The sequence below is a fragment of the Thermobia domestica genome, chromosome 17 (assembly GCF_964235325.1).
Source record: "Thermobia domestica chromosome 17, izTheDome1.hap1.1, whole genome shotgun sequence".
Classification (NCBI taxonomy): domain Eukaryota; kingdom Metazoa; phylum Arthropoda; class Insecta; order Zygentoma; family Lepismatidae; genus Thermobia; species Thermobia domestica.
This window is the reverse complement of record NC_137470.1, coordinates 113,044,169-113,061,964: the sequence shown is the minus strand read 5'-3', so window position 1 is coordinate 113,061,964 and position 17,796 is coordinate 113,044,169. Positions and strand designations below refer to the sequence as shown.

The window sequence follows — 17,796 nt, the reverse complement described above, 5'->3', positions numbered from 1 at the left end:
ATAGTTCTTATTAACAATTTCTGTGCGTTTTACCGGTAGGACGCGTGGTAGGTTGCTTGAATATGTTTTCATTAACCTTTACAGGACGAACAGCTCAAGGGTTGAGCCAGCGGTTAAAACCTCCGTAGCTTGGCTCCTAATTAACCTAGAGAGATGATTTAAGTGTCTACCTCTTCAGGAAGGACGAAATTTTCTAATGGTGTGCATTTCATCTACATCGGGGATACAGCAGCAGAAGGGAAAGGGGGAAATTTGGAAGTTTTAGTTCCCCCTCTCCCCCTCAGCATTTGGGACAGGAAAACTCTCCTCCCAAAAAAAGCTACAAGCATAAAATGTTGTATAAATAAACATCCTAACTAATGATACCCTGTGTATGGCCATTCTTGCGCACGACAAATAACAGTGTTGCCAACTTCGAGAAAATGTGTATATTTTTTCAAAAAAATTTCTTCTTCTTCCTTTACGAGTTGGGCACGGGGGCACAAAAGTTACCTCGTTAGAATCTGTATCCTATAAGCTTTCCAACGAGGTATGGCTTATATCTCTGTGCCAATTAGGGGCGTCAGGGTACACGAAAATACTTCAAAAAATATGTACAGGGTGATTCTCGCAAGAAACACATTCGAAATTCTTTCTCACTTGGTCTTGAACTTTCGCCCTCCACTTTTTTACATGAATGTACCCAATGTCTGGCGTACACGTGAAAATATTTTTTCCTGTGTACGACAAGTAATAGTGTTATCAGTTTTTCACAAATTTTTGAAAACAAAGAAATATACTTTTTTTTTTACAAAAACTTCTTCTTCTACGGATTTGTCACGGGGGGAACAAATGTTATCTCTTTCGAATGTGTGTTCCGTAACCGTTACAACGAGGTATCGTTCGTGTCCCTGTGACAGTTAGAAGGGGTACTAGGGCCGCCGACGTAAAGGTTTAAGTTTTTTTTTTTTTTTTTTTTTTTTTTTTTTAAATCCCTATCCGTCTTGTAAAGTTTGAAGATAGGTGTGAAAGGGGGAATGGCGGAAACTTCATAACGAGGAACTACATAATTTATACGGTTTACCAAACATTGTTAGGCTCATCAAATCTAGGAGGCTCAGTTGTGAAGGCCATGTAGCCAGAATGGAAGAAAGTAGGAACGCTTTCAAAGTTTTAACTGGAAATCCAGTCGGAAAACGTACATTAGGAAGATCTAGGCGCATATGGGTGAATAATATTAAGATGGATTTCGCAGAAATAGTAATACAAAGTAGGAACTGGATGCAGTTGACTAAGGATAGAAATCATTAGAATGCTTTTGTGAACGCGGCATTGAACCTCCGGATTCCGTACGCTATAGAATGAGTTAGTTAAAGATATATGTGTGTTTGTGTTTTGTAATGTACTCTTTGTAGTGTGTGTATTTCTGAAAAGCTCGCTAATTACAAACTGATTTCATGTGTTTCAGCCTGGAGTGTCTTCCGACTTATACGTGAAACCAAATGACGCACATAATCTTCTACGTCCAGAGACTGTAGAAAGTTTATGGTACCTATACCAACTAACTGGCAATAAAACTTACCAAGAATGGGGCTGGAATATCTTTATGGTAAGAAAACATTAATTACTAGAAGCAGAATTTGTGTGGAGAACAATATGTCCCGCTATGTTGAAGAAACTGGTTACCTACATCCGCCCAATAAGCGGTCTGTTCTTATTCATAAGCGGAATTAAGTTATACAAATACAAATCTTCTCGCCTTGTTCAGCTCTGTATTTCAAGTTAACGTATTGCGAAATTATTGTACGTACGGTTGTAAAGAGGTCTTTAACATTAGGAGCAACGGAAATTTTAAGCTCTGAGAAACACTAATCGGTTTTCCTTGGACTACTCATGGAAATTCTTAGTTTTAAATAATGAATCTTGTTAAATTCACACTATCAATTTTACGCCAGTAGTTAAACTCCCTGTATAAAAATTGTCGCGTGAGTACCTTAGGATTCTGAAACATATATTTTTGGATAGCGCATATACTAGTTCCTAAGTGAAGTGTTGACCGGATTAGGGTAGATCCCAAAGTTTTGGAGCGTTTACCTTTAAAGTTTTTTTTTTTTTTTTTTTTTTTTTTTTTTTTTTTTTTTTTTTTACGACAGCTTATAACTCCGAAAGAAAGCATTTGTGCACCCAGGTTGCAGAACCCATTATGGTCAAAATTTTAGTCCCTAGCTGAGTGAATGCCACATCAAGTGCAATTATAGATCAAAGCCATTATTATTTTAAATATGGTGATTTTTTTTTAGAATCACTTTTTGTACTAAGTAAGATAACTTGTTTATTTCACCCTATACGTACCTTTTTCTAGTAAATACAGCTAAGACTAATAATAACAATAATTACATGAGAATATACCACTACAACTGTTGAATATACATAGGTAAAGCCCATGCGCAAATTGGTTGCTGCGGACATAATCCAGTACACGCACAACATATAGATAAGATTCTTCGGTTTATATTCGATCGATTTTCAAAGTATATTTACCCTATGAAAATTTGTGCTGGCGCTATCTATCGGACCATCAACATCATCGACTACCGCCCGACATCGCAATTTTCACTACAAGAAACTATGTTGAAACAGAATGATAGGAATCCCATCCCATTCCTCCTTGCAAGTTCTGCATATGCAGTGAGAGCGATGTTATAGATGTCGTTTCAGCAGTCCAAGTGTACGGAATAGGCAGTGAGAGCGATGTTATAGATGTCTTTTCAGCAGTCCAGGTGTACGGAAATCCATTGGCTTGGCTTCAGGGATTTTTACAGGAATTTCAATAATTCTTATTTCCTGCTTCATGTTATGATAAAACAGAAAGGGGTGTGTGGACGCCTTATCCATGTGGATCCGCATCTAGTTCTTGTTGGCTCAGTACAAATGAGGGAAGTCTTTCCGATACGGTATGGTCATGATGGATTACTGAAAGTAGGCGGCATTCATATTCGCATGCCTATCCATCTTACATACCTCCAACTTTCCCTGGTAACCCTATCCGGTGACAGTCACGATTCTCTTGAGAGAAATTTTCTCTGCACTGGTGCTAACACTCGGCACGTCCCTTGCCAAAGATGTTACGATACGAAATCGCCCGAATGATTCCATTACACTTGAGAACACGTAGTAGACCTCATCTAATGTGACAACTGACTTCCATTTTGATCCTCTCCTTTTCTCCAAGGATCGTTCCTACAGTTTGTTTTATGTTCACCAGTGTGACAATAGGAGGTTGCGGCTGGCAATGGAGTGGGTCAGTGTTCTTTATGTCAAATATAATCTTTGAGCCATGTCACGTTGAGGTAGTTTCTTTCCCGCCATTCGATGAATGTCACGAACCACTTCAGGCGACACTTTCGCTTGTAACCTCGAAAGGGTTCCTTTCGTTATTCATCGTTTCTGCGTGGATCCTTTTCTGTTCTGGTTGTCCAAAATCTCATTAGCTGTGGTTACTCTGATGGTTAAACATTTTCGTGGCACTGTTTCAGTATTCGGTTGTACAAAAATGTGCGTGGAGTAAAATCCCGATGTTACCTTTCCAAATAACGGTTTACTTTCGGCTAAATTTCTCTAGCACCGACACGATACTCAGGCACCTGCACAGGTGACAGCAGCGATGCAAATTCGGTCGGATATAAACTGAACAATCTTCTGATCTTCTTTCCAGAGAACACTTTGGAGCTGATAGTCAACATAACCAGTCATTGAAGATGATAGGTCAAGGTAGTATTAACTTTTTGCCTGCATGGCTATCAGTATTGAGTTAGAGCTGTCAAGATTTAAAGGTCTTTTGCAAGAATTTTATTTCTATTTGTAAAATAGTTATAAGATACTCTTGGTAACATCCAACTTGTATGTTCAAAGATTAAGTAGATTTTTCTTTTGCAGGCATTTGAAAAACATACAAAAGTTCGTAATGGATACACTTCCATCGGTAATGTGCGTAATGTTTTGGATACAAGACCGAGGGATATGATGGAATCTTTCTTCCTAGGAGAGACATTAAAATATTTATATTTATTGTTTAGTGACGACCAGCAACTCATGAGTGTGGATAATTTCGTAATGAATACGGAAGGACATCCGCTGCCTCTCCCCAAATTGTTATAGCGCTTAGATTAAAAGTTAAAGTAATTAATTTACATCTCTAGTCTTCCTAAGGGAGGTGGTGTAACCACTGAGTGGACACTTTGAAATCATTCCTATTCAAAGAGAAACAACTAAATTGTCTGGAAAAGAATTTGCTGAGAAAGAAATTGTTAAGTGTTGTGGTGACGTAGTGGTATTTGTGTGATACTGCTACAGCTAGTGTTCTGTGATGATAGTTGAATTCATGTTGTTGTCGGACAGCTGGAGCTTTAAGATTAAGACTGAACTTCGTGAAAGAACAGGTGCATATCATAATACGAAGTTAAATAGAGATTAATAAGTATTACATATGAAAGTTTAAATGTAAATAAAGTCGTTAAAATTTGGGTAAGTGTGGTGTGTGAAGAAGAATGCTGGGATTCATTTTAACGTGTGTGAAGAAAGTTGAAAATGATTTAAGGTAGGACAAACTTCTTAGTTATTTATTTTGAAATCAGTCGCTTTCTTTATGGTAGGGCGTCAAGATTCAAGTGCCAAATAATGTTAAATTGTATGATTTTTAAATGCTTGTTGTAGTCAGAGAAACCGACAGTTTTTTATACAATCTTGTAACAGAAGGTCACTATAGTTAACTTGTTCTAGTTATGAATATTTCCTATATTTCATGTAACAATTCTTGTGTTCTTACTATTCTAAGACAAGTATTGGGCTTCAGGTTTTCGTTTCGTTATTTTGATCGATAACTTTTGAGGAAGAATACATAAATTTCGTTGTTAAATCTATATTGGCCCTTTGTAACAACTGAAGTAATAACTTTGCACCATAGTTAGTAGATAAAACAGAATATATACAGGGTTGTAAGTCAGTACACATTAAGTTGATCTATTATTTCAAATTCAAGTCGTTCTCAAGATTTTAATTAATTGAATTTGTTTTAATTAAATGTGTTGATTTCCCCAACATCAAATTCTTTAGTATGTTGCTATGACAGTAGTTAATATAGCACAAATCAATCAGAAGGAATAGATCAATATAATACCAAATTATAGTGTTCTATAATGTTTACATGTACTATTCTGAAAATTGTAAGTTGAAATGAGTTTAATTCTAAATCACTATGTGTAGAATCTTTTCATGCTGCAAAAAAATTTTGATGTTACGATTTAGGGATACAGATTTTTTTAAACTGTTTTCGTAAATGACTGTTGGCTTTAGGGGACTGCTGAAATCTTTAACACTTTCCGTGCCGGAAGTTCACAATAAAATCCTTCCTTCAGAATACCAGAGGTATTTTGCCAAAGATATTCATTCGTACTTGCTCATTTCTCTGCACAAGAGCAAACGAAACAAAGGGCATTCACATTCAGGTCATCACACTGTAGGATGAGCACTGTAGAGACAACAAATTCTTTCAAAATGTTAAGAACTAAATAATATTTCTTTATTAAAGATTAATATTGTTTTCAAGATAGAAGTTACCAAAAATATTTTTTTATATACCAAGTAGTGTACAAAATTCTTTCTTTCCTTCCAAAATGTCTGCACATCATTACGAATCGAATCCTAATGATAAAAGGGAAACGTCTCAGTTTGTGAGTAACGCTAATTCGTCATAGTTAACAGTCGCCGCTTCGCTACGTGCACTGCTTGCCTGACGCCAACAGGAGACACTAGCGTGCGGGTAATTTGCCGCTTTAAAATTATTGTGACGATGAATTGCAACGTAAACTGTACTGTTTCAATTTAATTATTTCAAAATTATAATACTGAACATTAACGTCCTATGTTGTTTATTATGAAGATACGAACCGTATTAGATGTACGAGGGATGATCGAAAAGGAAAAGGCTACAAAGCCTACTATGGTTATGTGTGAAACAGCTGCAAGATCAACACGCCTGATGATAAAAGGCTCTCAGCAGTAGTCCTCGATGTAATCAGTTTTTGTTCAGGCACTTATCACAACGGCAGGATAAAGTTTTCTGTACCATTTGCATAGATGGGCCGCAGTGGCTCAGTGGTAGAGCGTTCACCTCTGGTGCATCGGATCCTTGTTTCGATCTCACCTCTCGCCGGTGAACAAACACCATGTGCGTGGGTTTTCTCGGGGTTCTCCCGTTTCCTTCCACCATTTCATACATTTCTCATCGTGACCGTCATCTTTAGCCTAGTCGGCATAATTGAGGGACGAAAAACTTACAGATTTCACTTCATTTTTACCCTTTGCACAGAAATCCGCGACAAGTTCTCATAGCCACCTTGAGGCAGTGGTTTTGACATAATAACAGCAATTTTTTGCTTTAGGAAAGGGAAAAGGTGAGAGTCACTGGGGTTAGGTCAAGACTGTAGAAGAAGTGCTCTACTCGTACCAAGCGTAACGTCAGTGGTTGAAGTACTGGGTCTATCGCTGTGTGCAAGGTTGTCATTAACAGTATTAGTCTTTCTTTAAAGAACGACATCACTTCCCTATATATTACCAGTAGTTTGAAATTTGGCCCTCCCCATACATCTCTACAATCTGCCTATGAATATCAGTAGATTTAGTGTTTTTGGCCCACAGGAACCGCAGAACTGACCTCATTTCTACTCTCGACCAATTTTCCAGACGAGTCATCATTTTTAATGTCCGCTTCTCGGGTATACATGATCAGAATCCAAAGTCTTCAAACCTGCGCCAAGACAGACATTTATTAATCTACAAATAAATTTTCATTAAGTTACAGTGAATAACATAAAAGTCTTATGCTTTGTAGCTTTTTTTCAATCATCTGTCGTGAATAAGGTTCCAGTTACTTACTTAAAATCTACAGGTATTTATTCCATGCTAAACACAATATAATTTAGCATGACACGCAATATAAATTATAGACAATTTTACAGTTTACCTTTACGATGTTGCAGTAGTTAACAATTTTTACCGCTAACTCGCCTGAAGTATTACATTAACAGGCTGTAATCGTATTTGAATTTTAATTAAAACGAGCGAATACACTCGATCAGCTAGCACAAAGAAAAGGAAAGAGAACGTATGGCGCTCGTTTGACGCATTTGAGATCATTGTGACTTAAAATGCTTCAGAGAAGTGCGTATAAGGTGTTAGAAAGTTTAGAAGGAATGTTAGTGTTTCTCTTGGATAAGATTATATGATAACGCTGTTTATATTATTTATGCTTTTCTCCCTTACATGTTTCGCGTTGCGGTATGCTCCGCAATTTTTGCAAAGGCAGGTATAGAATGAGCCCCACGATCAGAAATTACGTTATCCGTACGAAAATTGTGGTGCGGTTGGCAGCTTCGTCTTTTTATTTTATTTATTTATTTATTTATTGATCTATTTTGCCCTCTAACTACGAGGAGTAATCGGAAAGTAAGGTTCAAAGCCTGCAGTGAGACGTGTGTATATTATTACATATAGCCAACAGATAGTGCATACTTAGGTTATTTTTCGACTGTCTCCATATCAGTTGAGGCACCTGTCGTATCGTGGAATGAGTTTGAAAATTCCCTCCTGGTAAAAATCTTGCCCTTGCGTGTTCACCCACGTTGTTACGAAATATTTCACTTCCTCGTGTGAAGCGGAGCGACGGCCTCCTAGATGTTTCTTCAAGTGCGGCAACAGGTGGAAGTCGCGTGGAGCGAGGTCCGGGCTGTATAGAGGGTGGTCGATGCGGTGTTGGATGATGCCGTGTTAGGTCGGCCACTGCGCTCCTCGTTGGTGACGTTTTCTCTACCAGCCGCAAACGTTCGACACCATTCTGCGACATGCTGATGAGACATTACAGAGTCCCCGTAAACTAGGGTGACCAAATCGTAAATTAGAAAAAACGGGACACCTTTTATTTCTGGATAGGTTGCTCCCCTAAACACATTGTTTAGCCTCTCCGTTCTCTCTCTCTCTTTGTATTTCACAAAAATGGCAAATTTACACTTTTCCTTTTAAAACCTATTGAAAACGTTGTGGAATTAATTATATAATAAGTAACTATCAGCAGCTACCAAAAAAAAAAAAAAAAAAAAAAAAAAAGTGAAATATTTGAAAACATTACTAAAAATATATGAGCTCTCAAATCTATCACCGACAGGATTTATAATTACTCTCAGCATCGGATTCTAACTCCTTTTATTTGCATTGTCTTACTTTTAGACATTATTTCATTTACAGCTAGTTTTCTTTTTACTTTCACTTTTATAGTTCTATACTTCTGGTCACCTTTCGTAAATGGAAGTATGTTACATCTTAGTCAAATCATAGAAATACTGTATTGTACTGATGACAGCGCCTCAATCTTCCACCGCCCGAAACAGAGTAAAAACAGGTGACATTTGTTCTTCATAAGACTTTCAGCCCCTTGCACTGCCGTCTGCGGAGTGGGGAGGCCTAGGAGGGAAAACAGTGCAGCCACCAAATCCAATATTGCAAACGTCGTAATGACGTTGCTCAGTAATTAGACATATTCTAATATAATCACATAGCTTAGAAAATAATATAAATTAGGAAATTTTAGCGATTCGAAAGGTTTTTTTGTACCTAATGTACGTAAATACGGGACATTTTGGCGTCCCGGGAGAAGTTTTCGGGACACCGGGAATGGTAGTGAAAAAACGGGACAATCCCGTTTTTACGGGACGGTTGGTCACCCTACCGTAAACCTCTAGCAGCTATTGGTGAATTTCGTCTGCTCACAGAAATCGAATAACAGCAGATTTCTTCACGAGACCAGTTTTCATAACGAGTCGCCATTTGCGTTTACATACAACTTGCGCCGTAGGTGGTGGGTGGCTGAAACTCTGCACAGTTGCCAACTCCTTGTATTAAAATACCCACAATTCTCATTCTTCTATAACAGACGAAACTCCAAAAATATCGGCCTGGCCTTGTAACCTTAGTTTCTGATCCTCCCTTGTAACATGGGCATCATTTCGTTCATTTTTTAGTCGGCTCAGGCTGCTTATGCAATACCTAATGTATATACTAAATCTATGCTTCATGTGGGTTGGCGGTAAAGCTTTCAAATATAGTACTTTCTCAGTTATTTGTTGAACAAACTTTTAAAAAATAAAATTAAAAAAATAAGACCTTTCAGTTAAGCACGATTGTAACCTATACAGTACAGTGCCCCAAAGGCTTGGGGGGGGGGGGGGAGGAAAAAACTAGTTTTCTTCAACCGTTTTCGGACTGTCTGGACTTCTAAGTCCCATTTTCTTTGCTCATTCATTATTCCTGTGTGCGTTATAATGTCGAAGCTTATCCGTGTGAGAGACTCTTGACTCTCCTTTCCCCTCAGCATTGTTAAGCAACAGTGGAAACAAAATGTATTTTCATATAGTCTAATATAAACTCAATTTACTATGAGTTACTATCATATGAAGTTATAGTAAGAAAAATATAATTCAGTTGGAAAGGGGTTAATGCAAAATGCAATAATTGGAAACTTCAAAAGTCTAGGTTAAAAAATAATAATAATAATAAAAAAAAAAAAAAGTAAGTAAATGAAAATATGAGAAACAGCTTCACTACTGTTTCCACATTTAAACCTCGGGTCAGAAGTTTTCCGATTGTTTACAATTGAAATCGCGATCAGAAACCTATAAAATCTTCTTAATACAAACAAAATTCTAGTTCGTAACTCAGTTTCAAAATTCTGGATTACAATAAACATTGGATTTGTGCGATATGTTTCGTGTTATTTGCGTATTGTATGGTAAAAGACCTCTGATTTTCGAACTTAAATTTTGTCAGAGTGGAAATTTCAGTACTATATTATGTTGCTATGTATATATACACAATTATTTTGCAGGGAATACTGTTTTTGTATTACCACGATTGCTTAACGTGTAGGTCCCTCGAAAATATTTACAAAGTCGTAACAACAATTACTGACGGAAGGTGTTAAAGTGCAGACTTGATTTTTGATTGTATTTAGATCTTGTATAGAGTACCACGTTTAAGGGGTGAACTTTTGTTGAATATCCTTTAAATCAATGACTCTCAACCAGTGTGTCGCAAAATTTAAAAATTTAGAGATCATGAAGCACTTAAGATTGAGTTACAATCAGTTCTGGGACAGACTGTACAGGTGAACACCTCCAGCGGCAAAAATAATGCTCAGTACTACATAAGAGTCACAACTTTATAGAAACATATGGACTTACACTGTTAGTATTTAATTAATTATTATTAATAGAAATCAAACAAGCGTGTCACGATATGGTGGACGTTCTGTAAAGTGTGTCGTCAGTCAAAAAAGGTTGGAAACCATAGCTTTAAGTATTAATTATCATGTAATTTATAAACGTTTAAAACTTCGTGCGTCATTTTTTTTTTTTTTATAAATGGTTTATTTAGAAATGTGTTTCTTTAACTATAAATAGACTAACAGTGCAGCTATGAGCTCTTTTTCGATTTTATTTTAGTCTATGTGCACCAACAGCAGATCTACATACAAGATCTAAAAGTAAAAAGAAAAAAAAAAGAAAGAAAGAATTGCAGCTCATTAGTCAGAAAATTATTTTCTTTACAATAATGTACGTACTTCGTACTTTGTAGTATTGTTTTCATCCTACCTTCAAACAAGTATAGAAGTTTGTTAAAGAGTACTTACCCCAAAAGCACCTGAAATTATCTACGTACTTGTGAAGGTTTCAGTAAAATGTTATTGCCTTCCTCAACACATATCCTTCCAGAAAACTAGCGTTTTCTGTGGAATTACATTCTTTTAGTTATCTTCCTCCTAATAGCATTATATTTCATACTTCAGTAGTTCTCCCTTGCATCTAGATATCCTTTTTCATGATCATTAACAAGTATCTTATGTAGCTGATTATTTCGTTTCTCGTCTGACTTGTTTTACGTATGGTTTTATTTGATTTTCAGCAGACATAAGTTTACCGAAGCTTCTCCCATTACATCGATACTTAGTACTAGTGTAAATTTCATAGGTGTCGTCAACATATCTGTAAAATATGGAAGTGGGAAGAAGTAGTGTGAATTACGTCAAAGAAAGAGTTTCAGTCTTTTACTTGTATGCGGTTTCTTCAAGTCCCAGTACGTTCCTAGTAAATAAAGAGGAATACAGTTCTTTAAAATGTTGATTTTTGAAGACTGTTGGAAGATATTCAAATTTGTGTAGTGTTGACACTCTTTGACCGATTACGTTATTAGTGTAGTGAAATAAAACAGGTGAAACAAGTGAGACTGAGAAACAATATATCGTTAATTATAATTAATCAGCTAGATAAGATACCGGTTAGTGCTCATGAAAAGAAACATTTAGGCAAGAGGACTAGTGGAAGTATAAAAATAATGCTATTCGGAATGACATAATTGACGGGATCAGGCCGCTCATAGATTTCATGGGCCTCATTACAATTGAATGGAGCAAACTTCAAAGATTTTTCCATTGACCCCTGGCCACCTATGAACGATCCTGATGGGACATGTGCTGAGGAAGAGACATACATACAAAAAAAAAAAAAGTTACAAGACTTTTGGGTTGTACTGTATGTAGTTTGAAATATTCCACACCTAGGTGTGTTCCTACATTATTTCTGTGAACACTAATTCCACATGATTTCGGACAGGCAACTGAAATATTTAAACATTTCACAATATCTTCGTGTAGTAATCGAACTACTGTTTCTGCCTTACGATGTTCACATAGTGCATTCTTTTCACAACTTTTGATTTAAACGTTTTATTACAACTTTTTTGTGAATCGTCACCTTTAGTACCAAGGCTGTATGAGACTCGGGCCTACTTCTCCAAGTAGAAGTCGAAATTGCAGGACCATTTACCGCGAATCGAATCCGTGCAGAGTCGTTCAGGTAACTACGAGGGGGAGTCCGAAAATAAGTTTCCCCAGGCGACTGTGGACAGAGGTGGGAATGCAAGGCAAAAAATAAATGTGACATTAAAGATTAAAGGTACTTTTATTTTCCCACAGAAGTACCGCGTACATTGAGGCATTTGTGATAGCGGTCTATAAGCCTCAAAAACTCTTCCAAGAAAAATTCAAGGCTCTGCACACGAAAGAAGCGTCGAACAGCTTCTGTGACGTAGCATTGCTTCCAGAGCGCCTGGTTTGCTTTAATCATGTCATCCACCATCCTGACATTTTCGTCTGTAGTGGCCGTGCACGTTCTTCCATGTCTCGGTGTGTCCAGCACTTGCTTCCGCCACTCACTGAATTGGCAACACCATCTTCGCACCATTTGTTTCAACATCACATCAGGCCCATAGACTTCCAAGAGGCGTTTATAAATTTCTGCTTCCGATGCGCCACGTGCCCATTCATAGCGGACAGCCGCTCGCACTTCCTCCTTTGACCACGACGTCAAAACGCGCCTTCTCTTCATAGCTACCAGGCTCAGACTGAGAGACTTGTTTCCGCTTTGCGCAGGAGCTACGACGGCGCCATCTGCAGGATCACGGAGGAACGATACCCACTAGTGTCTGGATGTGTTGCGCGTGCAACCGCTGTCTTGTTTCCCCCAGTGCTGTTCGCTATCTTGGGGAGAACGAGAGAGAAAAGTTATTTTCAAACTTCCCCTCGTATATAGCCGCAGAATAGCTCTTAAAATTAATTTGTCAGAAATTCGGACGAGATAATTGTAATTCGTTCGGATGACGAACTAACTAACTTGCCGTATTTATTTTTATTAACTGTGGAGTTCTAGTGTAGTAACGAGTGTAGTAGTGTAGTAGTAAATCATATCCTACGAGTTATCCATTCCAACACCACCCAATTGTATATAGGGGTTGTATATCCCTCAGGCGTTTGTTTCATACCCTAATGATAATGAAAGCCGAAGGATAACCATTTCTCCAGTCTAAGATGAATCTTTATTGTTTGGAGTGCCCAATGAACACCATATATAACTGACATTATAATTAATTGAGTATGCAATGTATTTGCTTATTACATACTGCATGCAAGAAGAAAGAAAACAGGCGTGGGAGACCTGGGTTCGATTCCCGGCGGGAGCTCATGTGGTTCGGATTCCACGTCATCAGTGGGGGGCGCGGTGGCTCAGTGGTAGAGCGTTCACCTCTGGTGCTTGGGGTCCCGGGTTCGATCCCAGCCCCCGCCAAGTGAACTTTGTGGTGGACAAACACCGTGCTCGTGGGTTTTCTCGGGGTTCTCCCGTTTCCTCCCACTTTCTTCATTCCACCATTTTCACTCATCTCTCATAATCACCGTCTCCTTTAGCCTAACCGGCATAACCGTGGGACGTAAAACTCAGAGATTTCATTTCATTTTTCCACGTCATCAGTAGGTCCCGTCTCATATAGCCTCGCTGCTGAAATGGATGTTAAAGTCAAAATCAACTCAACTCAAGAAAGAAAACACTGATGATACATGAATTAAAAACTCCAAAAGGAAGTAGGCTCAAATCTTGCAAACGATGCGAGATACTGAAAAAAATAATCGAAAAAATCTCACCTTTAAGGTACCTCTTGCCGATTTTTATCAAGACGTCTTTCACTTGTCTCTGTAAAGGGACATGTATAGATGTTGTGAGGAATAATAAGGATATTTACGCTCATATGTGAATGACGGGCTATGTAGAGAGCGCAGGTTCAGCTAGTGTTTATTTAAAGGAATATATTAACATAGCTCACTTATAGAACACTACATACAGATATATCACAACTTTATAAGAATATAAATTTGAAGTAAATTACTGATTTTAATTTTACTAGTTTCTGATTTCAATGAGCAGCGCTATTTGCAAGATTATTTTCTTGCTTTAAATGAACAGTATACTTACTCTGAAAGTAGTGTGTCACTGTTAAAATAAATACATTCAGTTGACAGAAACTGGTTATTCTGTGTGTAAGGATTAAGAAAGATGGATAAATTGTCAGTTATTATGCTAAACTTATAGTACACTTGTTGAAACATCTCAAGTTTTAAACATTATTATGTATTTGAATGAATATTTTAACTAACATATCTCACTTATAGAACACTACATACTGCACAAATACACGGTGTATCGAAAAGGAGGTTACAACTTTGAAAACTCATATTTATTTAGCTTACAACATGGTTTTTGGTGTCATTTTGTAGAAAAATACTGTACATCAAGTTTTCTTCCTTATACCTAAAGAGGTTCAATGTAGCTTCCACTGGTGATGTGACACACATCCCATCTGAGGTCTCACTTGCTCTACAACGTTTTCAGACCTGAAGACTTGTTGTGTCTTACCGAACATCCAATTTCAATGAAACACACGCTACTGATAAATAGTAGGCCTACTGGGAGGATTTTTACCATACTTTGTACGAAAATGATGTTGCACAGTTGTCGCAGACCGGGATTTTTCAAACCAAAGGCCACAGCTAGCACGCTCGGGAGCAGTAAGGGCAGCCATTTTTGCTGCAACTGCCGCTAGCGCTTGCGGTGGCTTGTTTCTGAACTAGTGTACTACGTGAGTCAAAACTTGATGTATTTTGCTACAAAATGACACCAAAACATGTCTGTAAGCTAAATAGATGAATCAATATGAGTTTTCAAAGCTGTAAAGTACTTTTTGATGCACCCTGTATATCACAACCTTATAAGAATGTAAATTTCAAGTAAATTACTGGTTTAGTTTTGCCAGTTCCTAATATCAGTGAGCAGCGTTATTTGAAAAAAAAAAATTTTTTTTTTCTTGCTTTGAATAGACAGTATGCTTACTCTCAAAGTAGTATATTGCTGTTAAAATAAATACATTCTGTTGCGAGAAAATGGTTATTGTATGTGTAAGAATTAAAAAAAAGAACTTATTTAATTGTTGGTGACCAGTGAAAAGAAAGTTAGGAAACAGATTGCAAGTGTGAGTGGTACAGAGTTCATTTCAAACTTTATATATATACAATGTTTTACATTCCATGTTAATTGTGCAATTCTTGTTTAACATCCATATACTGATATTGTAGAAGACAATTAAAAGACAGGTTGATAAGTGAATTATATATACTAACGTGTGCATTTTGCAGCTAAGCCTCAATGTCAAACTGACAATCGTAGTTGCGTAGTTTCATTGTCTGTACAATATTTCCACAAAATTCTCGTGACTTTTACACGCATAAATGTGCAAGTAAGTTATAAGTAATGTATTTTTACTAATATCGTCAGTCCTGTTTAAAGGATTGCATTGTTTTTCAGCTGTTATTAATGTATAAATAAAATTCCTTGGTGCAATATTCAAGTGAAAAGCTTCCTGCAAGCACAAAATAGTCAATTTATATGGACGATCAACCCCTTAAAGTAATAATTTTCGCATTTCTTCCTGGTTTCACTAAAATATCGCCAGATTAATTAGCTCAAAAGAAAGTAGATTAACGTACCTTAATGGGCCAAATTTTAAGGTAATAATAATTATGTATTTCTTCCTGCCTCTAGATCAGTGGTCGCCAAACTTATGAAGCTTGTAAGGTACCATACCGTTTGTAAATCCTACTGTAAGCTACCAACCGAAAGAACTACAAACTTTTTTTAAAAAAATCGTACATTTCTTTATGAAGGAATCAGTGGAGAAATCAAGGTTAGCCAACCGGAGCGTTAACGCGAGCTACTAGTAGGTCACGATCGACGGTTTGGCGATCACTGCTCCAGATAAATATGCCAAAAATAACCAGGTATTTAAATAAGTAAAGCTAATAGAAATTAATAACAACTTGTTAGGAGTGGTTTAATAAATAATTTTTTTGTCAGAGCATGTGGATCGGGTATAATTTTAAGCGTAGTTGTTGACTTTGTCTGGTATATTTTCATTAATTATAAATGTATATTTGCTTCCTTATAATTGAAGTTGTGTTCTTCCCCGAATGGTTTTTAGCTTTCGATTTTATTGTGTAATGCAAGCGTGATATAGTTACGTAAGTGTAATGTGTGATATTACATACGCATGAGTGTAAGCGTCACAAGGGTGAAAATACTTACTATATCTAGTGTTTTAGTTTTTTTTTTTTTTAAAAAAAAAAAAAAGTCTTATTTAGTCTTACCATATGTTAAATATCTGCGTTTATACTGTTACATTTGTAAAAATAGACATATATGGATATATGAGACGTATGTAATATATTTTTAGCTCTGATATCTTGTATGTGATATGTTGGAAATGCACCTTATACACCAATTGAAATATGCATTAACAATCGAATTAGTTCTTGTTAATTCCTTTTAGTCATGAGCTGTAAGTGATATTGATTTGTACCAAAGAGTGTAGATTGAGAAATCTTTAGTGTTGAAACTTAAACGATTTGAAATGTAAAGAGAAAAAAAAGTTTCCTTTGTTAAATATATATTTTTTCTACACGAATAAACTTTGTTTTTGTGTGTTCTTCAGGAAGTTTATGTTCCTTTTTACTGTATTTGTTCCATTACATTTTTCGTTTTTGAAATTTGCGTATTTCTCCGAGAGCAAACTTAATCCAAGTGAATATTTTGTTCTTCTTCTTTATAGACGTAATCTCGCAAATTATTGATAATACCATTTAAAGTGGCTAGTAAAAACAAAAATAATTGTCGATTCTACGTGTGAAATTAAACAAATGTCCTCGTCTTATTACATGCATGTCCTATGGAATTGTCTCTCACATTTTTTTTTTTTTTCAAGTGGGGACCACAATTATTAGTCAGAATGTTCTACGAAGCATCGTACCTTCGTTTCGTTCGAAAGCAGCTTTTTGTTGTTCTGAGCATACACCAGCATAATTATATTTCTCAAAATCTGTATAAATAAGAATAAAAATGACTATGTTTTTGACTTAAATTTTGAAGGACCCAACCGATCTCGATCAAATTTTCAACATGTTTTTTATTATTTTACTTTGACACTGCAACTTAGGGAAGGGGGAGAGGGAGACATATATAAAAATATAAATAAAAATTAAATTGACTATGTTTGTGACTTAGTAACTCTTGAATCACCAGACCGATCTCGATCAAATTTTCAGCATAGATGAGGTTCGGGCGTGGAATGTTTTTACTATTCCACTTTGACGGTGCAATTTAGAGGAAGGGGAAATTTATAAAAATGATCAAAAATGACCGATATTATTGTCGAATCCATAATTTTCGGGGTCATTGAGATGAACAGTGACACTTCCAATGCCGTTTAAATCCAAATTCAGCTCATAATAGTAACATTTAATTATTATTTATATTCTTATTTTCTGTTTTTTCATTACATTTTCTTTGTTTCTATCGATTTGAGAGCGCATCGGTAATAGCAAAAGGTGATTGACTAACGGAACATATTTGGGTCGATACATAAGTTCGTGCGGTTTTATTTTGGGTTGGCAACAATGCGGCGTGAAGCAATTGCTTATCGTTATTCCGTTGTTTTACCGTAGTTTGGAGATTGTGTATGTGAAACGCAGGTTCTCTTGGTTGTGAACGTATTATTATACATATTTCAGGGAAACTAATATGGAATGTCAAGTTGAGAAAAATGATCATTTCCGTCCCATTTTACTCTTCGAGTTTGACCGAGGATCCAGTGCAGCAGAAGCTGCAAGAAGAATTTGTGCAGTGTACGGTAATGAAGCAATTGCTGAAAAAACAGCACAGAAAAGCTTCTCTTGACCAATGGCTAACAGATTTCTTCCAGCCAAAACCAAAACAGTCCTACAAGCGAGGCATTGAACTGCTACCTCAACATTAGCAGAAGGTCATAGATAGTGGA

At 36.7% G+C, this 17,796-nt stretch overlaps 1 protein-coding gene across 1 annotated transcript in view; it reads left to right on the top strand.

The window, feature by feature from the left end:
- The window catches only part of alpha-Man-Ib (alpha-Mannosidase class I b), a 71,738-nt gene extending 55,664 nt beyond the window's left edge, over positions 1 to 16,074 (top strand). The window contains exons 10-11 of the mRNA XM_081744149.1: positions 1,448 to 1,588; positions 3,916 to 16,074. Coding sequence (XP_081600275.1) covers positions 1,448 to 1,588; positions 3,916 to 4,137 — 363 coding nt within the window. The 3' untranslated portion in view covers positions 4,138 to 16,074. The remainder of the gene's footprint in view (positions 1 to 1,447; positions 1,589 to 3,915) is intronic.
- The last annotated feature ends 1,722 nt before the right edge of the window (positions 16,075 to 17,796 follow it).